Below are 25,692 nucleotides of genomic sequence, written 5' to 3'. Positions count from 1 at the left end.
AAACAAATCTTTAGTGATGCACATCTAGGCTCTTTGCTTTTACGATGTGTTTATGTAAAAAAAAAACGTGAATGTAAAGTGTGGCCAACATATCGTGATCAAATTTTAAACATCCATATCCCGATATCAGTATCCGCCTCAGAAATCCAGTATTGGTTGGCTATAATTACATCAATATTACATGAATTTGTAAAATATGTCTCAAATTAAATAGTCAACTAATATGTTAAAGCATTGCATTCATAAGGCCATTACTTGGCTGTCAAAAACAACCAAAAAGCTACCAGAAGATAAGTAGAATGATACCAACCAGTTAGCTGAACTATAAGAAGTGACTACAGCTATCAAGCCCTTCTCTTGAGGAACCAGCTCCCAGTTTTAGGCTTAAGACTTTCCACATTGATAACAGCTTAGTCCTGTAATTGTTTATCTCTTTTTTGGTCTTCCGACCACTCAAAGCACTTTAACACTACATGCCATCATTCACCCATTCATACCCCGATGGGAGGAGCCAACTAACATTCATACACATTCACACACCGTAGAACAGCTACGGGAGCAACTTTGGGGTCAAGTGTCTTGCCCAAGGACACATGGACATGGGCTAGCGGAGCCGGGGATCAAACTGCCGATCCTCTGATTGAAGGACGACCCTGCTCACCACTGAGCCACAGTCGCATAGTGAAACTATGTTTGATACGGACATTTAGGCAGGTCCTCCTGCTCTCTGTAATGCAGAGTGGCCCTGTGTCAAAACTGTTTGTATCCCTAAATACATTTGTGTTTGAACAAATACATCAGGGCCCAACAGGCGGCTAATGCCAAGATGGTTCCAAGAACATGACACCATAAAGTCCTGTAAACGTCAGATTTACATGCATCATGTATCATAATACTGACATTTTATTCTTACACCATGAAGTGCGGTCGATGGGAATGTCATTGTTTTTGCAGGTAATTTGGTCAACAACCAAAAATGTTGGCCTGCTGATGCCACCGGATCAAAAGTCAGAGGATCACCATAGTTGTTACAACTCATCCTGAGGACGTGTGTCGACCTCATGGTGGCGCTAGAGGAAAGGTCATGGGAGCACCAACAGTCCTCCATGAATGTCAAGGTTTCATGGCAATGCCTATCCTTCTGTGCAGTCAGACAGGAAGTTACATAAGAATCAAATAGCCTTTGGATTGCGTTGCACTGATCGTGAGGCCCCCTGAAGCTAACTTGTCATTCAGAATTTTTGATGAGATAAAAACAAGATTTAAAGTATACTATTGTATGCCATACAATAAGGATTTATGGATAAGCAAAAACGCTTTGTTGTGATACTCATGTCAACATGTTTTTATTCGGTAGTTAGGAACAAAAAACTACTAAATACATTTTTTGGTTTTATATATACATACATGTGTGTTTCAATATGACACACAATTAACAAACAAACAATATGTTCTGATAAAGAGCATGGCCAATATAGTCGGAAGTCACTGTCTCGCAGAGTATGCAGAAGATTATCCATGCATATTGTTTATAAAAATGGATATTAAAATATATATTCACTTCCCATAATTGGGAAAGCAAATAAGCCTGCTGGCATGCACGATATGCACAGTCTTCAATCCTGCAGTTGATATCAAAGAGGTTACATCACATTGACATACAAAGCATTACACAAATTATATAAATACACAAGAACAAGTCATATATATACGCTGCCTGTATAAAATATAAATATTAGGTTGGCTCATTGCAAACGGTTTACATAAAAAATGACACCATCGGTGAACAATCGGATGTGTCGCTTCCACGCTTTTTCGTTGACGATACTAACACAGTTTTGACGTCCGACTTCTACGTCTCTGACTTCCTAACAACGGTGGGATACGATTTCAGAGCTGATTCCAGTGACTAGTGGACAATTCTTCCGTCCTCTAGGCTTTGGTCTCCAAAAAGAGCATTTCGTCGTCCTGGTCCCACTCTGATTTTTCACTGGTCCAGATCGTTGCTGTCGCGGCTGAGGGGCCGATGGTGGCGCAGGCAAAACTCCCTGATCCGAACGCAGGCCTCCACCATCATCTCCTCCGGCACCGTCACAACGATGCGAAAGAAGTTAGGGTACTCAAACGCCTGGAAGAGGGCAGAAAGTGTCTCGGTCATTAAAAGGGTCACACATCTTTATTCTGAGTGAGTGTGTCGGCCTAACGGGGAAAATGGATAAATGATGGAAAAAGGTGTCTTACTGAGGCAGGCAGACAGAAGACCGACTGCTCGGTCACCAGCTGTTGAGTAAAGTCCACATCGTCCTTAAATTCTGGAAAGTGATTGATGTCAATCCCCACCTAGACAAATGTAAACACACATTAACTTCTAATTCATATTCAAACTGCCTTAAATGTAATACAATACAGCAGAATGATGATTCACATGCATAGAGGTAAGAGAAAGGAATGAATATGGAATATTTATAATGTAACATACTACACTGCACCTTAGAGGTGCCATATTGTAAAAAAGGAGGTCTAGGCGCTATATAAATAGTGTGAAAGTATAAAAAGGCTCATTCTATGGAGAAATACATACTTATAGCATACTAATTCAATTCAATAGATTTCTTCCACTTATTCATATGGCTAGCAATTTTGAGATGTGGCAACCACCAGATTTTTTAGTTCTAAATATAAATACACACATGAATAAGATGAACCACACACAATTCAGTACTTACCATGAGGTACATGGCTCCTGAAGGCATGACGGGGTTCAGGCCAGGGACGGTGCACAGCTTATTGAAACAAATCTCTGAGTTGGTCTGAGGAAGAAAAGAATAAAGCATCACAACCAACATAATAGAAGAGAACTGAAGACAATAAATAGTTTGGTGACAACGATTATGAGTAAAGATTCAATTGGTCCAGAACAGAGCATTTTCATATTGTACTTGTTATCATAAATAATCTGCACAATATACACATTATGTACACATTTCCTCAGGCAGGGAGGAAGAACCGTTAACCCAGCGCCGCCCCAGGACACCAGCCCGCTGTTGGCTCTGTGGCCAGTGTAACGTTAGCATGGTGGAGTTAGTTAGACAGTATTTTCATCGCAGATTTATTGTATATAGCAATATATTACTCATGATCCCCCTGTTTACCTTCAGAAAGCTGATGGTGTTGTTGTAGAAGCTTTGAGGTGTGTTGTTGAGGATGCTCTCCAGGGCACCCTGGACGATACTGCAGGCTCCAAGAATACGTTGGCTCAGTTTCACCAGACCCTGTCGAATCTGCAGTGGAGACATGCAAATGTAAATGTGTTAGGTGAATGTAACTGTTATCTATTGGAGTCTTCTTGTTCTCTCTCTCTCCTTAAAGAAGAATGCACAAATAAAGCTGTACCTTGGATCCAAATATATCATTCCTGTCATGGATGAGGATCCATCCCATCCTCCAACCGGGGACCAGCCAGCGCTTAGCCAAGCCGCTACAGGAAAGGATAGGAACGTCATTGCTGAGAGACGCCATGGAGGGACAACTGCAACCTGGGAAAACCTGAGGACGGGGGCAGAAACAAGATAAAATAGGTTCAGATGGCAAAAATCAACCATGCTCACGGGTCATTGTGCCTTCAAATGGAACACATTTTCAAATGAAGGCCATATTGTGAACACGGAGAGCCAAGTACGGTTCATTGTTGCCTTCAAGCGGAACAAGCTGTAAAGCTTACAAAGTGGATATGGCTAATGTGTTACGGCAAAAAAATTCTCGTTATATTTGAAATTCTCATGACAGCCCGGTGGTGATGAATAAATCAAATGCTCTGACTCAAACAAGAAAGGACTGGAATTAGCTCGTCCAATCATTTAATTTGTGCTGAATTAAACCAGTCAAACAAGCTGCTAGCATGACAGCTGTGAGTACTAACAATAGCCATAACTTGTGATTGTGATTATTTGGGGGGAATGGCTTTTGAGGGAGGCTTGAAGTGTTATCAAACCCTGCAACTTCCTCGCTAGAGTTAGCTACTTTTGGAGCTAGTGCTGCTAGCTACTTTCATCGGAAAATAGTTAGCAACACTGGGTGGAGGTTTTTTGGTTAGATAATTAAAAAAATGTATCGTTTCTCAACATTACCAACCCTGGCTTTACCAACCACTTGATTATACCAGTCAGCGAATGTCAGATAAGTATTCTCTGAGTTGTTTATTTTTTTTGTGAGATGCTACATTTTGGCTAAATGCTCCACTATACTCACACGCTTGTGGCTAAATGTGTTTGTCTGATGCTACCACCGGCTGCAGCTGGAAATTAAGGTTGTTCCCAGTGGTGAGGGTGAACCAAAGCAAATAAAGTTATAGACCAAAACCACTTTTCACCATTTATACACCATATTAGCTCTGGTTTATATATTTACCCATGAACAGTTTTTTAAACCTAGTAGGAGAGCAAGAGACTTTAAGGGAAAGTGAGATGTGCAGTAACCACATAGAAAGCTGGTTCTCATTAAATCTAAACATTGGCTCTGAGCTGGGAACGGCCCTGCATGCTATTGGCCAGACGGCTGTGAATGACATAACATAGCTCAGCATTTCTCTCCAATTTAAATCAGTTTTTGGCATCTGATTTGTTCCTACCCCTATCTTCGAGTAGGATTACATAAAACATTGTGTTCAGTATGAAGACGTTGAGCCAGGTAACCATGGATTAGTTACCAACTGTATCAGCACTAGTACTAATTAATTATTGTGATAATACATCCACAGGGAGTAGCTATGCGGTGCAGACATATGTTTGAGCACATCATTTAAACAAAGGGACTGACTGAGCCTTGCTTGGCGTGTGAAGTTCTCAGACCCCCTGGCCCCACTCCCCCTATTCAAACTCTCTACTCACCACACAGCCCCCATTCCTCCCAAAACCCATCATCTGTATTGATTGCAAACACATGCAGCAGCCACAAAAGTGCAAAGTCATTCTGGTCTGTTTGGGTTCAGTGTGAATAGACAATAAACATTGGGGATTGGGGATAAACCCAACAACCTCAAATCCCACCTTTTCCACTCGCACCAGGTATAAGCCCTTCAAAAGCAATGTATAATATAAAAGTAAAGGTTATGGCCATGCTGAGTATGACAATAACTCACAAGACTTTTAGCTTTTTGTGTAAACATGCTGGTTCTGAAGGGGCTTTCAGACAATAAGTGGTTGCCACCACCGCCTCCATAGTTTCCCATCTAAATGGAGTCCTTAGATTAGAAACCTACCATGAATGTTCTTGCCATACTTTACAGGAACGCTCGAGGAATTCACTGGTTCACGTGGCTACTGACTTTTTTTGTTCGGCACCTTTATTGTCTCGTTGGTGTGATTTAATTCACTTTTTGTTAAAGTCTTTTAGATATTTACCATACTTTGTGACTTTAAGTAAAAATAACTAGATTTTAAGTGTTACTAAAGTAATGGTAAACCATAACGTAACAAAGATAGCTAGCTTCTACCAAGCAATTCAACACCCATTAATGCTAATAATGTAATGATGCTGGAACTGAAATAATAAGTGAACATTTAAACTGTCCAATTAATTATCTTTCTTTTTAGCTATAGCACAATTTTCTTATGGAAGGAGCTGCTTGTTAATGGAGACAAATCTCTGGTCTGGCTGCCGTTTTTATTGAGACAGTGGCTATGCAGAAAATCATATATATGATCACACCATATGTACAGCCAACATGTGGCTGCCAGTTTTTGGGTTGTTTTTTTAAAAAGAGAAACTACCTACGATAATAACTAACAGCCAGAACAGCTGTGGATTGAGAAAGTAGAGAAGAAGAACAAGTGTGTTCCCCTTGATTTGTATTTATCACCATATCAGAATGTTACCAAGGTGGAAAACTACTGGTATAAAATTTAATTCTGGCCTTATCTCCATCTTATCTTTTTATTGAGCAACAATATACAGCCTGTGTGTGTAGACAGGAGTCTGTGTCCATGTGGATATCTCTGTACATATTTGCATGACCTCCAACAAAATGTGACCGGTACAGACTTCTCAAGGCCGACATCGATGCCAACGCTTTGGACTGAATGTGCAATGGGCAATGTTTTTTTCTTGGAAACATTTACATTTGGTCAATGTCTTTTTAACTCTTCATGATCACAATTGTTTTCTTTTCTTTTGTTAAAAAAAAATTATTCAGACTTATATATCAAAAGTAATCGTTTCTTCAGTGTTAAACAAAATACGACGCGTGCTTACGTAAGCTTGTACCAACCAATTTGAACTATTAATATCGTGACAAACATCCATCAATCAATCAAAAGTGAGGATACAGTATAGTCAAAATACTTTACAGGAGTCTATGTGCATGTGGATATCGCTGTACATATTTGCATGACCTCCAACAACATGTGACCGGTACAGGCTTCTCAAGGCCGACATTGTTTTGGTTCTTTTTGTAAAAAAAATGTCATTCTGACTTTCATATCAAAAGTAATCGTTTCTTCCCATTAGACAAAATATGGCGCGTGCTTACCAACCAATTTTAACTAATAATTTCACGACAACCATCCATCAATCAATCAACTTTTAGCAACAAGTGAGGATACAGTATAGTTAAAATATTTTGAGAGAAAAGAGTTATAAAGTTAACTAGTTAACTACTAGTTATAAATATTATGAAAAGAATGTTGTACTATTTTGAGAACTGAGTTGTAATTTTACAAAAAAGGAGTCATGGATTTATAAAGATAAAAGTCTCAGTTGTAAGATACCAATCTAGAGATATTGTCATTTCAAGAATATACTCTGAAAACACGTAAATTGTACATTGTAAATTGAAAGAAACAAAACCAAAAATTCAAAAACTACTTGGTTTAATAAAAAACAACCAAAGTTCTCGGTTCACACGGGACACAAACAGCAGTCTCCTGGTCCTCATCCATAAACCAAATGTCCAAATACTCTTTTGAAACTCAATCCGAAGGTAATCCACGACTATATTTCCTTCAAATGGTAATTCACAGTGCAGTTTCGTTGTATAAAAACATAGTTTAGGAGACAGGACTGTTAGGAAGCCACGGTACTGTGGAACATGCACACATCCTGAGGTTAAAATCCGATGCCCCTTGCCCACCTCCACTGCTTGCCCTTGCTGACCTCTATGCCCCCCTACTTATCCCTACTGCTGCTTCCAGGCCTCATTCACAGCCCAGGGCCCCTAATCCCCCCTGTGCTGATATGGGGTTGTCCACCCACCACCACCCAGAGCCAGGCAAATACCACCAAATGAAACACAACCTGCCCTGTCGCTGTGGCAAAAGATGTGCCTCGCTGGTGTTACTGAGGGCCAAGGTTGTGTGGTTGCACTCACCATATCGCTGTAGATTTCATCCGCCAGAATGGGGACGCAGTGTCTGGAGGCCACTGAAAACAGGAACAAGAGAAACATTTTATTGTTTCACGAAGATGAGGCAAATGCTGTCTGAGTCCACATTTCCGCCCCCTGACTTCAAATTTGCTGCCAATTCAAACCTTTTCAGGAATTGGAACTTCCCTATTCCTACCAAAGCAGAGCAGAGCCAAACTGCAGCTAACCTTTGAGGATCTTCTTCAGGTGTTCCTCACTGAAGACGGAACCACACGGGTTGGACGGATTGGTCATAATCAGACAGGAGGTCCTCTCGTCAATCAGGCTCTCCATGTGTTGAAGGTCGGCCTCCCACGACTTCTCTGGCTGCAAATCAAAGAGGGATGTCAGGGTAACTTGGTCTTGGTAACGTTCAGGGGTAGTTACTGCTCCTAAATGGGAGAAAGCAACCTGCTATGGTGAGGTTGTTAACAGTTAGACAGTGTATCCGTCTTAACTGCCAAAGTCCTTTCAAATCGCTCCTTAATTGTAACTAACTTTTTTAAAGGTGTAAAGCCTCTCAGCAGTATGTCCACTCAAAGAAGTCCACTCAAAAAAACAACATTCACATTAATTTCACCCCCCATGACGCCTGCTTAGGATGGTCTGTCGTTTCTTTGGCCTGTCTTCATTTGGAAAACTTTATTGAATTAAAGTGAGCACTGATTTAGGTTTCTCTACACTTATGTGTCGGTAACTAAACAATTGCATTTTGCTAGTAAGCAAACCGTCCGCTGGTCAGAAACGTGGCTTCGCTAATTGTAGAGTTGCAGTGACTAACTGCAGTATGGCCCCACAAATATACATCTGCACAAAATCCAAGTTGTTACTGTTCGTATTACAGATTTTAAAGCAAAACCATTGTTATTATCTGCGTGACAGCATCTCAATGTAAAGATGCTGTGTGATGGAGAACGCTCTATATATATATATATATATATATATATATATATATATATATATATATATATATACATATATATATATATATATATATACATATATATATATATGTGTCCGCTCCATTTCGTCAGATGCCATCAACATATGAGAGAGTTGAATGTTTAATAGTTTGTCAGATGGGTTTGATACAGAACCATGTGTGGGCTTGCTTTCCTTATACTTTCTGTTTCCTCTGAATGTAATGTAAGTACGGTCTTCTAATCCAATCATTCTTTTCTGGCCACTGACAAGGCTCCTCAATTATCACTGGCCCTAACAGCTGTAGCTGTGATACTCCAAACTAAAATGAACAAATGTGACCTTGCAAATTGAAGTATAGGTAGAGGAGGTGTCAAAAGAAGAATAAGCAGCATGATGGGGGTAGGGATGGGACCCCTTCCTACTTACCAGCAGGTTGTAGAGTTTGATCTTGATGCCCATGGAGACAGCCAGAGTCTTATATAAGGAGAAGCCTGGGCATGGGACCAGGATGTTGTCCCCGGGGTTACACAGGACACTGATAGCCAGGTCAATGGCCTGACTGCAGCCGCTGGTCAAAATCACATCCTGGAAGAGAGCGTGCTGCATTTAACCTTTTGCGAGTCCAAAACAACATATCCATGCAAACAAAAACAACTAATAAAGTCACTGTAGCATGTAGATTACAATCTGATTCTAACTATCATAAGCATAATATTGCAGGTGCTGTGTTTGTGATGCTGGTCATTTCTTTCTTTCTTTGTCATTCACAGATAATGAGATTCAGATATTAAAGGTAGCGCTGCAGGTGAACGAGGAAGAAAAGGGCGATGAAGGAATGAATGTGTGAGCGAAGAGGAGTGAGCACCTCTGCCTCCAGTGGGGCCTCGGGGCAGCTGTAGAAGTTGGCCACTGCCTGTCGGCTCTTCAGATAGCCTGCCGGTGGACACAGAGAAAACATGTGGCTCATGCAAACAGAGATGCATGAATCGTTTGTTCACCACTACATTTACTTACGATTGGGGGTTGGTACACATGAGCATTGGACAATCGCTAGTTACTAAATGTCACAATACCAGTTGAAGGGGACAATGGGGGCTCCTGGGCCTTGACATGAAATGGGCCTCACCACATCTTCTAATTTAGGAGCAAAACACAGACCCCATAGTGTCTCTGTGTAGTTGATGTGTGTCTCTTCGTAGTCATTTTCTGTCTCTTTGAAGTAGTTTTGTGTCTCTTTGTGGTAATTTTCTGTCTTTTTTAGGTTGTTTTGCCACTTTTAATAGTCATGGCGAGTCTCTTGGTAGTTGGTAAGTGTCTCTTTGAGTTTTGAAGGGGGGCTCTTGACACTTTGGAGCCCTGGGCTCGTTCAGTAAGCTATCCATGCACCTAATGTAGCTGAAACACCACCAACACATCTCACCCTTGTGCATCTGTTTGACTGCTTTTGAAGCTAAAGTGAAATCACATTTCTTTACTTCCATGTATTTAAAGATGTTTGCTTTTGCTGTCCAGTGCAACTCACCGACAGAAGGAGCGTAGCCGTTGTATTTTTGGGAGTCTATGGCATCTTTCAGGGCCTGCAGCACTGCATTATCTGTTGGCAGGTTTCCGAACACAGTGGGATCCCCTGAGGAACAGATGTGATGGGAGGCATTCAGTCAACAGTGGCAGGATGCAAATATCAAGCATCAAACAATGGTCGTGGAATATGGGGCACATAAATGTGTAAGAAACCATATAACTGTACGAGATCCTTTTTTTTTAACTCGTAGAACTGTTGTGGGTGGCAGTCAATGGATGTATGTATCAGTAGTATCAAATAATATAGATTATTAGAAATTTAATATTTGCATTGCATGTTAGCAACAAAGCTGCATCTCCAGTGTTTAAAGCACATATTTAGTGATGCAGAAACCCTCTCACCTATGGAAAGGGAGATCATGGGTTTATCCGGGTTTGGCGTGAGCTCCATCCCGTCCACAATGGCCCTGATGGGGTTGAGCGTGTTGTTGGCCATCTCGGAGGGCTTCACCTCCCATCTCTGCCTGCGGCTCTTGGCTTTGGTCGGATACAAGCTGCCATTCACATTGACGTGACGGACGGCGTTCCCGTGCACTCCCTTCACATTGACTTCGGTCCCGTTCAGGCTTTTGCCGGTGACGGTGGTTTTGCCGTGGACCCCATTCCCATTCAACTGAACCAAGTAAGACTTGTTATCCATCCTGGAACTGACGAGGATTATGACCAATGAGTGTCAGAGCAGCAACACACTCAAAACTGGACTTCAGTTTACTCTTCAGGTAATTCAAGTATTCCCTTTATATTTCTCCACTCCAGTTCGGGGAGGAATATTGCACCTTTTTTTTTTTTTTTACATTTATCTGATAGATGGAATAAACTGATGGAATAAACTGCCCAACACTTTATTAAATACTCAAAATGAGCCCCCCTTCAACCTGCTACAACAATAACAGGCTATTTACATGTTAATCAAGCCATAACAATAACAATAATAATAATAAGGTAACACTCTGAAAGGGGTCCTTCTGCATGACTACTGAATTAAATAAATAATTGAGGTACATTTAGTTCCTAATACTGTACTTTTTTGTTGTACCAGTATATGTTATGATACTGCGTAGAGGACATGAACGCCTCCTCCAACAGTGGAGATTTCTCTTTGCAACACGGACAACTGCAAAAACATCAACATTGAGATAACCCAGAATGAAGATAATATGCTGTCGATCACACCCGATTCTGCATATTCAAAGATCATAATCAGACTCTCTCTCTTAATTCTGCTGTGTTCACAACACGTGTATGTACCTTTTCAATCATCCCAATCTGTTCTAGCTGTTTGTGATATACCCTCTCCATAGAACCCAGAGAAACGGGATGAATACATAAATAACGAATCATACTGCTGCAAAAATAAAGCATCAACTTACACCGGTTTACTCCCCCAAGACATTATGCAAATCCATTCATAGTTCATTTGTTTATTATCAGACCATTCATGGAAATGTACAAATAAAATTGAAAACTATATTTGCACTTACCTCATTAAATATTCAACAGAACGTTTTCCAAAAAAGCAGCAGCGATGATCAACAATAGCCTTTGGGAATGTTTTACCCCGGTTATATATCAAGATCCCCGAACATGGGTGTTGAGCCCTGCTTATGTCCATTGGTGGAGACCGAGGGCTGTGCCATGACACCCCTCCTACATGACTAACAAGAACCAGACCACCATCAATTACCGACAGGGGGGCGGGGAGGCGGGGGGCGGGGGAGAGAACGGCACCTGCACGGGAGTGCGTCACGCGCACTGGCGTCAACACAGAGTGCAAAGTGCAATGTGACTGCACTCCTAAATGTTCACTTAGGGAATAATAATGTGTGTATTATAAAAGTACAACCCGCAGAGTGGTAATTATCTTTGGGTTCATCACATAGATATATTATTAATATATTAAAAAAGCTACTGATTGTAGCTGCTTTAAGCAGAACTATAATGAGAACACTTTTTCATTATAGTTCTGCTTAAAGCAGCTACAATCACATGTTTGTTATTATTATTAAAGAGTCTTTGGTGCTGTCAAAACATAAAGCGACTTATTCAAAGGTGGGTATGACATAATAAAGCTAATACCTGAGTCAACAATAACATGTGTGGATTCCAGCTCCTCTGGGTGGTACGTTGCGTTTTAATCAATATGTCAGTTTTTCTTTTGACAAAACACAATGCTGTTGCACATGTTGTTATGCCACTGAGAGCCTGTTTCATGTAGATATTCCATTTCCTTGGGTTAAGTTCAATGACCTGCTGTTTGCAGTGAGTCTAACTGGCTGGCACTGGAGGCCAAAAGGAAAGCGCATCACGCCTAAATCTGTGGAAAACTACTCCTTACATAACCGTCTGGCCTGCTGCTTGTTAGTCCTCAGCATCAGTTCACGTTACACTCCCGTAGAGCCAAAGAGTGCCAGTGAAGGATCGGAGGTCCTCTGAGAGTAGTAACATATGGAAAAGTATTTTACATATGGTAAAGTGCAATAAAAGGCAATGTTATACTTTTGCATAAATTATGACAAAAGAAACATTTAAGTTGTATCATTATTGATAAACAATTAATTTATCCCACAATACAGTTCTACGACACAAGAGCATAACTTATATTGGGCCTACACTACTGACAAAATGTATTTTAAAAGGATAACATATTGGCTGGTTTTCCCCTTAATGGGATTTATTAAAGTAATAAAAAGATGAATTACCACCAGCATCATCCTTTGATATGAATCCATTCTTAAACAGGGATTTCACCTTTTTGTGGACCTCAGCAACAAACATACAACATGCCAAAGATCCAACTAGTATTTCCTGAAAAGAACATGATGACCAAAGATGTTTTGGCTGCTTGTGTGACCCTTAGGTTTGACCAGCGTCCATAGATTTGACCTTAGCGTCCCTTAGGTTTGACCTCAGCGTCCCTTAGATTTGACCTCAGCGTCCCTTAGATTTGACCTCAGCGTCCCTTAGATTTGACCTCAGCGTCCCTTAGGTTTGACCTCAGCGTCCCTTAGGTTTGACCTCAGCGTCCCTTAGATTTGACCTCAGCGTCCCTTAGGTTTGACCTCAGCGTCCCTTAGATTTGACCTCAACGTCCCTTAGGTTTGACCTCAGCGTCCCTTAGATTTGACCTCAGCGTCCCTTAGGTTTGACCTCAGCGTCCCTTAGATTTGACCTCAGCGTCCCTTAGGTTTGACCTCAGCGTCCCTTAGGTTTGACCTCAGCGTCCCTTAGGTTTGACCTCAGCGTCCCTCCAAAACCACAAAGCCATTATCCGGCACGTCAAGAGGGGAACGCTCGGCCTCAGAATCCACTCAGCACAAATAGTCACAGCTTTGCCTTAAGGCTTGCCTTTTAGTTTGATTGCAACTTGCAATTACATGCTAAGGTGTCACAGATTAAACATTTTAGGACAAGCACAAGGTTATTAATGATACATGTTCATGAATGTGAAGCTTTAAGAGGTGGTCTTGTGACCAGAAAGTCTCCAGGGAGAGTAGATCACATTCAGAATCAGCTTTATTGGCCATGTATGCATACGAGGAAGTTGACTCTCAACGTACAAACACAGAAATAGACAAATAAACAAAAAACAAGGACAAGAAAGTGGAACTATGTACATCTATAAATATATATATATATTGTGGCATCACAAGGGGACAGGTAGTGGAGGGACGCTACAGAGTGGCCACCAGGGCAAAAACTACATCTCCCAGCCTGCCTCACCGCTCACCCAGCTGCAGCTGCTTAAGGCACCTGATTGAGGCAGGGCTGGGAGACTTAAGGGAGAGCACCTGGGAAGGAGAAAGGAGAGCGGAAGGTGAACCCACGAGCACCTGGAAGAGGACGACAAGGGAGAGGACCTCGTAGCCTGGATTCACCAGGATTGAGTTTTTGTTTGGTTAATTAACCACTTTCTCCTCCGGGATGTTTTGTGTTACCTAACTGGACCTTTTTTTTGATACTTTGTTGTTTTTGGATGTTACCTTGCTGGTGGGATGGGAAATAAACCTGGACTTTTGTTAAATACCCTCGGACGTGCCTGTGTACATCTCTCTCTTTGCACCACCCCAGGCTAGCCTGTCCTAGCGACAGCCCGTGACACTACAATATATACAACAAGTTTATATATGAACACAGAACACAACAAACACAGCCGAGAAAGGGATTCTCAGTGGTGTTGATGGGGTCGTTTTTCATTCATCATCATTAATCAAAATATGCACGGCTGCATGTACACGAGAATATTAATGGGATATTCATTTCCATTAGCCATGTAAACAACTCATTAGGAATATTGTCTTGTTTTGGAATAAGGACATTACGGTGTTGTATTTTAAAGGGGAATGAGTTGCTGTAGTTACTGAGTAACAACAGGGATGAATCCCGTGGCTTATCTTAAATAAGCACTTTACACCTGAAGCACAAATTGGAAATGAAAGCATGTGAAGCTGAGGAAACATGTCTCAGCCTCTCGGTCCATCAGCACCGGATCCCCCCAAGGCTTTTCCCTGTAGACCAACAGCTGCACCTCCAGTCACCAGTCCGTCAAGCTCCTGAAGTTTGTGGATGAACCCACCCTCATTAGACTCATCTCTGGTGGGGATGAGTCCGCCTACAGGTGGGAGACTGACCATCCGGTGACCTGGTGCAGGTAAAACAACCTGGAGCCCAATGCTGTGAAGACAGTGGAGATGGTTGTGGACTTCAGGAAGAACACAGCCCCACCCGCCCCCCTCACCCTGTGTGACTCCACGGTCAACTTGGTGGAGTCCTTCCGCTTCCTGGACTCCACCATATCCCAGGACCTCAAGTGGGAGCTGAACATCAGCTCCATCACCAAGAAGGCTCAGCTGAAGAAGTTCAACCTACCATGATGGTGAACTTCCACACCCCCATCATTGAGTCCACCCTCTGCTCCTCCATCACAGTGGTGCGCTGCAGCCACCCGGAGGACCAGGGCAGAGGTCAGAGTATCATCCGCTCTGCTGAGAAGCCGATTGGCTGCAATCTGCCGTCCCTCCAAGACTTGTTGTTGGTTCATTCTACTACTGCACTATGTTCTATGTTTATTGTTATGCACCAACCACCAAGCCAAAGTCCTTGTATGTGCACACGTACTTGGCAATAAAGTGATTCTGGTTCTAGGGCCGGTAAGGACGGTAGCACCACATGATGCGTTCAGGCTCTGTTCAGTGAATGTGAATATTGGGAATGTGATTTGCTCTCATGTAATCTCGTATTTTTGGTAAGAAACTTTAATACACATAGTTGTTTGAAGGACATGTTTTCACAGCAACATGAATATTAGATATAGATATTAGAGAGGTCGAAGCAGCTTATAATACATCATTAAAACTACTATTGACAAAATTTGTTTGAATCAATAAAAATATAATCTTTTATCTCCTCATGATTAGATTGTGTGTTTTTATGATGACAAAAACACTATAAATGACTATGACAAAAGTCAAAGTATAACATTTTGACTGACAAAACTGGTCAGGGATCTCTAAAGGTTATATATACGATTTTTCTTTTGTGCTGGTCCAATCCGATCCATAAGTTTTATGTTTATTTATATTAGCTTGGATAACAGCAGGCTGCACATGTTGTGTTGGTTCAAAGAGAAAAGGACATTTGAATCTGTTGGTACGAGTGATTGTCTCACTTGGCCCGTTGTCTCATCCACAAATGTCCTTCAAAATAATCGTGCAAAATGTCTTGAAAAGCATTTGCTACAAAACGGCTTTAAAAACAAAGAAGAAACGATGCAGTGTTATTGGTCGTTGCTCTCTCGCCTCATGGGCACATGCAACATCACATGGAGCTGACACAATACTGACACAAGGTAAACACTCACAGCTCGTACACCGGCCTGAAAATACATAATTAAACTGATATAAGCCTAAAATAGATGTTTTCAATGTTTTCTGACACAGCACAGATGTAAGTTGTTAATCAGAGGCATTTACTGATGAATTATAATAAAACTGTAAAAGTTGGACTCATCAACGTCATCAATTCAAGCACGATGCAGTGACTTCCATCTCGCCTACGCATGTTGACATATTTGCTTCATTGACTAAAATACTGTGAATGTCCACCGGTAAAATCTGCTTTTTGAGGTGATTTTCCTTTTAGCAGGGAGTTACATAATAAATCAATACCCACGCAGGATGCCCTTGGTACTTTGCACCTGGCCCTCTACCGAGCATGGCACCGCTGTGCCAGGAGCCTTGGTTACTCTGTTGTGAAGGGCATTCATGCACACATGAGATGCATGCTCTGTGAACGGCATGCATGAGTCACACAATGAAATAAAACCAAAAAACACTTTTAGCGGCACATGCTAGATTAATGGAGATTAACTACGTAACATCACATTGGGGGTCAGTGGTTTAATTGGCTACATGTGCATGTGTGAATGTCATGAGTAGCAGTTTGTATTTTGTTACATTAAAAGCAATTCAAAAGTTAGCACAAGGTGGCGTTAAGACCGAGCAGCCTGTCTCGTGTTGGTAATAGTTGAACTTGTAAACTAATGGATGAAATATTGCTTCATTGTCCATTTAGAGTCAAATAGACCATAAAGCAGAGGATGCTTGAGGGCGGGGCTACACGTTGTCAGGTCTGGGAGTTGTTTGTGTTTTCTTCTTACAACTTTAACCCTTTGAAGTGTGTTTCAGTTCATTAAAGTCAATTGCATCATTTTGTTCGCCCAACAATGTAGTATTCAGCGGCTTTACGTTAGCTCCACCCTCTCATGTCACTCAAGGCTTGAAAACCGTATCCACAAACCAAGAGGTGACGTCATGGTGACCACATCCACTTTCTTTGTACGTTTTGCATATCTTTTCATTTCTTCTTTATAGCCCATTACTGTACATTCAGATTGTAAATACCCAGCACAATGTACAACTTAAATAGAAACTTTAATTATAGATCTCAATTCAGTTTTTTGATAGTCACACCCCAGACCTCCTTTTTCCCAGGAAACCATTACAAAGCATAAAGAACAATTCTTCAGTGACTGAGTGGCCACAGGTTCAGGTGTAGTTCATTATAACGTGTAACAGTCAAAGCAACTCATTCCTATGCTTATCCTGTGTTTAGTTCAGTGTCCAGGACTTATCATTCAAGGGCACATTGATAAATCAGGTCAAAAGCAGTGACCAGTGTCTTGATTTGACCGTATTCCCTCCGACAGCACTGTGTAAACACACGTATGCAAACAGGGGCATGACTTGTTGGCCTCAGCGCTGACTATAAGGGATGAGCCGCTCGATGGGGTCGTGCCGCCTGACGTAGACGTGACTCCAGTGGGCGGAGGAGAGGTCCAACCTGCCCGACATCGGAGAACATCACACTCCACTGTGTTGGGATTTGTTCTTGGCAAACAAAACTCATTTGGAGGCTTTAAAAAAAGGGCAATATTTAGGGGGGTATATTGGCAGAAATGGAATATAATATAAATAAGTATGTTTTTTCAGTGTATAAAAAATATAGGTACAATTTAGCTACAATTTTTGTAGCTAAAAATATGAATCGTTGTGTTTGTTAGATTAGAATGAGCGGTTTGTAACGACAAACAAAACACTGGCTCTATGATCCAAATCATGTTAGATTATTAGAACTGAAACAGCCAAGGGGCAGGTGTTCATGTTCCTGGACTCACCTGCACAGAGCCTGGAGGTGTCCTTCAGGGTGACGCACGGGGACGGGCCTACATGCTGTACGCCAGCTCGGGGCCGCTCCGCTGCTTCGAGTGTGGAGACATGGGCCACAAGCGGTTTGCGTGTCCACGCAGAAAGCAGGCCGGCTCTGCGGCGGCCGGCGAGGGAGCGGCGGCGGCGGCTGGAGAAGCGGCGGCCGAGTCCGCGACGGGTGGAGCGGCGACTGGCGGAGCGGTGACCGACGGAGCGGCGAACGGCGGAGCGGCGAACGGTGAAACGGCGACTGGCGGAGCGGTGACCGACGGAGCGGCGAACGGCGAAACGGCGACTGGCGGAGCGGCGAACGGCGGAGCGGTGACCGACGGAGCGGCGAACGGCGAAACGGCGACTGGCGGAGCGGCGAACGGCGGAGCGGTGACCGACGGAGCGGTGACCGACGGAGCGGCGAACGGCGAAACGGCGACTGGCGGAGCGGTGACCGACGGAGCGGCGAACGGCGAAAGTTTGCGGGGTGTGGCCCTGACGCACAGCTGGGGAATGACCGGGAAGAGCAGCAGAAGCAAGTCGAGGATCAGCAGGTTACTGCTGCTGCTGAGAGCATCAGTTCTCAGGCCTTGGAGAACATGGAGGAAGAGGCTTCCACCAGTATAAAAGACCTCCGTGGGGGTGCAGGTGCAGAGCAGGGGGTCTCTAACAGCCAGGAGTCCTGTGGGGGTGATATGGAGTTTGACTGGGTCTGACGCTGCACCTCTCAGTGCAAAGAAGAGCACTGATCTCTACTCTCTAGAGGAAATAAACAGCTGAATAACAAAACAGCTAAAGTGAGCGATTATTTTGGGGACACCAGTAAGTTTATCAGGTCAGTGGGCATGCTGAACAAACTGGTGGGTGTTGACCTGCTGGACGAGAGGAAGCGCTACAGGTTGAAAAAGCACATCACCAATATACGGGGTGCACAGAAGGGGAAAGTATCGAAATAAGAGGGCGTTGATCGCTGAAGTCTGCACTGAGAAAAAGGTGGAGGTTTTATTCTTGCAGGAGACTCACAAGGTGCCAGGAGACGAGGTGGATTGGGGTTTGTGGTGGGACGGGTCTGTTTCCCACAGCCATGGCACGAATACGAGCGCAGGGGTAGCGGTGCTGTTCAGGAGAACACTGGGTGCCACCATCTTGTCCTGTACTGAGGTGGTGAAGGGTCGGCTTCTTATGGTCACGGCAGAAATAGAGGGCTCTATTTTCTGTTTTGTAAATATATATGCACCGAACCAGGGAACAGAGAGGGTAGGTTTGTTCAGTACACTGGAACATGAGCTGAAGAACCACAATCGGGAGCATTTGGTTGTTGGTGGTGATTTTAACTGCACGGTGGACTTCACTGTAGATCGGACTGGTGAGGAACCACACCTACAGTCGGCTCGGAGCCTTCAGAGGGTTGTCACACAACTGGACCTGTTAGACGCAAGGAGAACCAAACATCCACAAGCCAGGCAGTACACATGGGTGAGGGTCAACAACAACAGGGTGAGTGCAGCCAGATTGGACAGGTTATACATCTCACAAAGTCTAAGCTCCAGAATCCTCCACAGCATGATCAGTCCAGTTGGCTTCAGTGACCATTACATTGTCACTGCACAGCTGATCACGTCACCGGGTCAAGTCAAACTGGTGTTTTAATAACAAACTCCTGCAGGATGGTGTCTTCTGCCAGAGTTTTGAGACGTTTTGGATGGTGTGGAAAAGCAGAAAGGCCGATTTTGTCTCTCTGAAGCTGTGGTGGGAAGTTGGTAAAACGCAAATTCGTGCTTTTTGCCAACAGCACACCTCCCACTCTACCGCTAGGATAAAAGCAGAAGTCCAGGAGCTGGAGGTCAGCATCAGGGCTATAGAGGAGGGTCTACATAGGGGTGCAGATCCTGCTACAGGGAATCAGTTACAGGAGAAGAGGTTGGAATTAAGCTCCTTCCTCCAGGAGAGGGTCAAGGGAGCTCTAGTTAGGTCTCGTTTCCTACAGCTGAAGGACATGGACGCCCCAACCTCTTTCTTTTTCAACCTGGAGAGGTCGGTGGCACAGAGGAAGCAGATGACCTGCCTGGAGCTCCCAGGAGGCAGGGTGACCACTGATCCGGGAGAGATGAGGAGCTACGATGTGGAGTTCTACGCTGACCTCTTTGGGACGGAGCAGTGCAGCATGGAGTGTCGGCGGGAGCTCCTGGAGGGGCTTCCTCAGCTCAGCCCGGAGGAGAAAGCGTCGCTGGCCTGACTCTGGAGGATCTGACGGTGGCAGTAAACCAGATGGCGTCGGGACGGGCTCCAGGAATCGACGGTCTCTCCGCTGATTTCTTCAAGCACTTCTGGAGTTTACTCGGACCAGATCTGCTTCTGGTTTTCCGGGAATGTTTCGGAACAGGCACTCTTCCGGTCTCCTGTCAACGAGCGGTGCTTTCTCTGCTGCCGAAGAAAGGAGACCTGGCTCTACTGAGGAACTGGAGGCCAGTAGCTCTCCTCTGTACGGATTATAAGGTGCTATCCAGAGCCCTTTCAAACAAACTCAAGGTCATCCTGGAGGTGGTAGTACACACTGACCAGACCTACTATATACCAGACAGAACAATTATGGACAACATTTTCCTCACAAGAGACATTTTGGATGTGTGCAGGAACAGTAATGTAAACCTGGGGGTTGTGTCACTGGATCAGGAGAAAGCTTTTGACAGGGCGGATCACTCATATCTGTTTTCTGCACTTAAGGCTTTTGGTTTTGGTGATGGGTTTCTGGCTTGGGTTGGTTTACTGTATAGAGGTGCTCAATGTTTGGTGAAGACGGGGGCGCGGCTGAGTCTGCCAATCCCTGTACAGAGAGGGATTAGACAAGGTTGTCCTATTTCAGGTCAACTGTATAGCCTAGCTATTGAACCCTTGCTGTGCATGTTGAGAGGTCGACTCGGTGGTCTCTCACTACCGGGGTCCTCCAGTCTGGATCGATTGCCTAGTGTATCTGCCTATGCAGACGATATATGTGTGTTTATCTCCAGTCAGGATGACGTTCAGGGTTTGCGGGATATTTTATTATCTTTGAAAAGGCCTCATCTGCACGGGTGAACTGGGCCAAGAGTGAAGCATTGTTGGTGGGGCAGTGGAGGGATCGGGCAGTGCCCAGTCTGCCTGGTGGACTTGAGTGGGGGAGAGAGGGGCTGAAAATCTTGGGAGTTTTTTTGGGCACCGAGGTTTTTCAAACAAAGAACTGGGAGGGAGTGAAGGAGAAAGTGTGCTCTCGGTTATCTAGATGGAAATGGTTGTTACCTCAGTTGTCGTATAGGGGAAGAGTTCTGGTCATCAATAACTTGGTCGCCTCGACTCTCTGGCACAAGCTCACTGTTCTGACGCCACCGAGAGGCCTGATGGAGGACTTCCAGAGAGCCTTGGTGGACTTTTTCTGGTCTGGTAAACACAGGGTCCGGGCAGCAGCCATGTACCTGCCTGTGGATGAAGGGGGGCAAGGACTGATTAACATTCAGTCAAAAATTGCCTCTTTTAGACTCCGGACAGCTCAAAAACTGCTTTACAGCTGTGGCCCAGACTGGCTGGACAAAGCTCGACTCCTGTTGAAGAGAGCTGGGCGGCTTGGTTATGACAAGCAGCTCTTCCTCCTGCAGCCGGAGAGCTGTGATCCAAACGGGCTCACGTCTTTCTACAGCTCCGTACTGCAGGCCTGGAGGATTGTTGAGACCACACGCACCATCCCTGAGGTTCCTGGAATGTGGCTGTTTGAGGAACCTCTCTTCTTTAATAACTTTTTCCAGGCTCAAACCCTGCAATCCCCCAGCCTGCGAGGGAGTCTCAGAGAGGCCGACTGCACCAAACTGGGCCATCTGATGAGGATGACGGCGACATCGGTGGACGCACTGAGGGACAGGAGCAACATCACCTCCGTCAGGCTGATCAGCCGGGTGGTGGAGGAGGTCTGTGCCGCCCTGTCCATCAACCAGAGGGAGTTCACCATTGACCGAGCTCTCTGTGACCAGCGGTCGGATGGGTTTGAGTACTGTTTCCCTTCGCTGTCCGTCGCTGCCTCTGTGGGGGAGTGGCAGGAGGGAGAGAGTCAGCTGCGCACATTGGCAACTCCACATCTTGGAACATTTCAGGATATGGGGAAAAAGCAATCTACCATACGTGGTAGAGGTGTTCTCGTTTGTCTTGTACACAGTAAAGAGGAAACGGGAGCACATGCTGGTGAATTTTTTGTCGGGGATTGCAAAGTTGGCCATTTGGCTGACTCGTAAGAATCGGACACAGAGTGCCGGCAGTGTGGAGGTGGTCCCGGTCGTGAAGGGGCTGCTGAAGGCCCGACTGAGAGTGGAGCACACCTATTATGCAATGATGGACAATGTGACGGCTTTCAGACGTTTTTGGGCTGTAGTGGGGGGTTCTCTGCTCTGTGGGGGATGAGAGGGAGCTATGTGTTAGCTTGTAAAGATGGGTTTTTGTTTTGTTTGTTGTTCTGAGGATGGAAGAGTTGATTTTTTTATTTAAAAATGTAAGTTGTTTGTTAAGGCTGAACTAAGATGATGATGTTTGGTGTCTCCCTGAGTGGAGAAATAAACGGACTTCAAAAACCAAAAACCTCCCTCTCTCCTCTCCTCTCTCTTCCTTCTCATCTCTCCCCTCTCCTCCCTCTCTCCCCTCTCTCCTCCCTCTCCTCCTCTCTCCTCTCTCCTCTCTCCTCCCTCTCCTCTCCGGTTGTGAGTGAGTGTGCGTGGTGAGCGTGTGGCAGGTGGAGGTGGATGTGAGTTTTGGCTTGGAGCTTGGATTATTGTTCTGTCACTGCTTTGGTTTCTCTGTTCCTCTTTACGCACATGATCAGGTAAGAGAGAGAGAGCTTTACTGGTGTGTTTGGGGCGTCCTCGGAGACGTCGCAGCCGTCCATCCGTCAGGGAGTCCGGCTGGTTCCCCCTAACGGCAGCGTGTCTGTGGAGGAGGTGCTGCTGGCGGTAGGAGAGCAGGTGGGACACGACCATCTCTCCTTCGCCTCCAGGATGAATAAGGCGGTGGTCGTGTTCGTGAGCAGCGAGGCTTGTGTGCATAAACTAGTAGAGAGTGGCGTGTTTATCAGAGACCTGTTCGTGCAGGTCTCTCCGCTGTCAACGCCCTCTACGCGCATCACTGTGTCCGGTGTTCCTCCTTTTATTCCTAACGACCTGCTGGAGAAAGAGCTGCGCAGGTTCGGAAAGTTCGCTAGCGGGTTCAAAGCTGTGAGTCTGGGCTGTAAAGACCCCAAGCTGAGACACGTCCTGTCCCTCAGACGTCAGGTCTTTATGTTTTTAGAGTCACCCTCACAGTCACTAGAGGTGTCCTTCAAGGTGAGGCACGGGGAAGGGTTATACATGGTGTACGCGAGCTCGGGGCAGATTAAGTGTTTTGAGTGTGGTCAGGCGAGACATAAATGCTTTGCGTGCCCACAAAAGCAGCAGAAGAGCGCGGAGAAGCTCGCTGTGGACGCGGGTATTACGGAGGCTTGCGCCGTGGCGCTCCTCGTGGCGGGCGCGGCTGGCCCCGTCGGTGGGCCCGCGGCTGAAACTTTCAATAAATCTGTAAATGTGAGTGACTACTTTGTTGACATTGAAAAGTTCATTCGGTCTGTTGGGGCGGTGAAGAGAGAGGTGGGCTATGATCTGTTGGACGAACGGAAACGTTTCCGTTTGAAAAAACACCTCACAACTCTGAGGAAGGCAAAGAAAGGCAAACAGGGTAAAAAGGTGACGACTAAGAAAAGATGATCATGTGCAACACGGGTTACTCTATTGGCTGCTTACTTCTGGTCTTGTCCTGTCTCCTTCTCTCCTCTGACCTTGCAATGCAGCACTTACATCTAGGGTCTTTAAACATCAATGGTGGGAGGGATAGGCTTAAAAGAGCATCACTAATGGAAGTTATAGACCAGAAAAAGTTAGACATCCTCTTGTTGCAGGAGAACCATACCATTCCTTTGGATGAGGTCGACTGGGGGTTATGGTGGGAGGGCTCATGCACCCTGAGCCACTGCACCAACCTTAGTGCTGGAGTAGCCGTGCTAATTAGAAAAGCAGTGAATGCGGAAGTCCTGACGGTCAGGGAGGTGGTGAAGGGCCGTCTGCTGGTGGTGAGGGCAGATATAGAGGGCTCAGTTTATTGTTTTGTTAACATATATGCACCCAATAAGGGGCCAGATAGAGCACGGTTTTTTACTTTGCTGCTAAATGAGCTGCAGAGCTGCCAGCAGGAGCAGCTGATCATTGGGGGGGATTTTAACTGCACGCTGGACTTCACCGTAGATAGAAACAGTGAGGAACCACACCCACAGTCAGCGCACACGCTTCATAACGTCATCACTCAATTACACATGTTGGACACCTGGCGAGTGAAACACCCGCAAGCTAGGCAGTACACTTGGGTGAGGGTGAGCAATGACAGGGTAAGTGCAGCTAGGCTGGACAGGATTTACATCTTGGACTGCCTCAGCTCCAGTATAAAAAATAGCACCATCAGTCCGGTTGGGTTCACCGATCACCACCTCGTCAGTTTAGTTTTGATAACCTCCCCAGGTGTAAGGGTTAACTCCTACTGGCATTTTAATAACAGACTTCTGCACGACAGCACTTTTTGTCAGGGCTTTGAGGTTCTTTGGCAGCAGTGGCAAGCTGAAAAAGCTTGTTTCAGCTCTCTGAAGCAATGGTGGGAGGTCGGTAAGGCACAGATACGTGTATTCTGCCAACAGTACACCACAAACGCCACCGCAGTTATAAAGTCTGCAGTTAAAGACCTCGAGGCTAACATAAAGGACATTGAGGAAAGTTTGCAGAGAAAATTTGGAGAGATCAACTGCACAGAGAAAACAAATGACCTGTCTGAAGCTCCCGGGAGGCAGGGTAACCACGGACCAAAAGGAGATGAGGATCCATGCCATGGATTTTTACACCACGCTGTTTGGGGAAGAACAATGCTGCCAAGAGAGCCGTAAGGAGCTCCTGGAGGGGCTTCCACGTCTCAGACCAGAGGAGAGGGCTGCGCTGGACGGGGAGCTGACGCTGGAGGAGCTGACGGTTGCGGTGGGCCAGATGACCTCGGGAAGAACTCCGGGAATCGACGGCCTCTCCACGGACTTTGTGAAGCGTTTCTGGAATATCATCGGTCCTGACTTCCATGGTGCCCTGATGGAATGCTTTAGGACAGGATCGCTTCCTGTTTCCTGCAAACGAGCAGTCCTCTCCTTGCTGACTAAGAAGGGCGATTTGGCTCTCAAGAACTGGAGACCAGTGGCCCTGCTTTGCACGGACTACAAGGTGCTCTCCAGAGCCTTGTCCAACAGACTCAGAGACTACTTGGAATCAATTGTAAATAGTGACCAGACATACTGTATCCTGGGTCGAACAATCATGGACAATATATTTCTTATTCGTGATGTGCTGGATGTGTGTAGATTTCACGATGTAGATGTTGGCATTGTCTCCCTGGATCAGGAAAAGGCCGTTGACAGGGTGGACCACTCCTATTTGTTTTCTTCACTTAGGGCTTTTGGGTTTGGTGAAGGTTTTCTAGCTTGGGTGGGTTTGTTGTACAGCTGTGCAGAATGCATGGTGAAAATGGGAGCTGGGCTGGGCCGACCGATCCCTGTACGACGAGGGATAAGGCAGGGTTGTCCTATTTCAGGGCAGCTTTACAGCCTTGCCTTTGAACCTTTGTTTTGCAGGTTGAGGAGTCGGCTCAGTGGTCTGTCACTGCCAGGGTCCTCCCATCTTTGTCGTCCTCTCACTGTCAGCATATGCTGATGATGCAAACATTTTCATCAGGGTGATGTCGTTTTGCTGCAGGATATCTTGTCACTCTATGAGAATGCCTCTTTTGCACGGGTGAATTGGGAGAAATCGGAGGCCTTATTGGTGGGACGGTGGACGCAGCAGGTGGTGCCTCACCTGCCCGCAGGTCTTCAGTGGGGAAAAGAGGGATTTAAGGTGCTGGGTGTGTTCTTGGGTTCTGAAGACTATCAGAAAAAGAACTGGGAGGGAGTTGAGGGGAAGGTGTGTGTCCGTCTCTCTAAGTGGAGATGGTTACTGCCCCAGCCGTCCTTTAGGGGGAGAGTCCTGG

General features: G+C 45.1%; 1 protein-coding gene across 1 annotated transcript; it reads right to left on the bottom strand.

The window, feature by feature from the left end:
- Window positions 1-1,468: 1,468 nt before the first annotated feature.
- Window positions 1,469-10,544, bottom strand: tat (tyrosine aminotransferase). Its single transcript, XM_034535500.1, has 11 exons — window positions 10,247-10,544; window positions 9,846-9,950; window positions 9,189-9,256; window positions 8,750-8,908; window positions 7,588-7,726; window positions 7,364-7,416; window positions 3,394-3,546; window positions 3,153-3,281; window positions 2,727-2,810; window positions 2,242-2,340; window positions 1,469-2,128 (listed from the first exon to the last, which is right to left on the bottom strand). Exons 1-11 carry the CDS (start codon window positions 10,542-10,544, stop codon window positions 1,988-1,990), a joined length of 1,428 nt encoding a protein of 475 aa, XP_034391391.1. The 3' UTR covers window positions 1,469-1,987.
- Between the last annotated feature and the right edge of the window lie 15,148 nt (window positions 10,545-25,692).

The sequence above is a fragment of the Cyclopterus lumpus genome, chromosome 6 (assembly GCF_009769545.1).
Source record: "Cyclopterus lumpus isolate fCycLum1 chromosome 6, fCycLum1.pri, whole genome shotgun sequence".
In the NCBI taxonomy this organism is placed as follows: Eukaryota; Metazoa; Chordata; class Actinopteri; order Perciformes; family Cyclopteridae; genus Cyclopterus; species Cyclopterus lumpus.
This window is presented reverse-complemented; position numbering and strand designations above follow the sequence as displayed.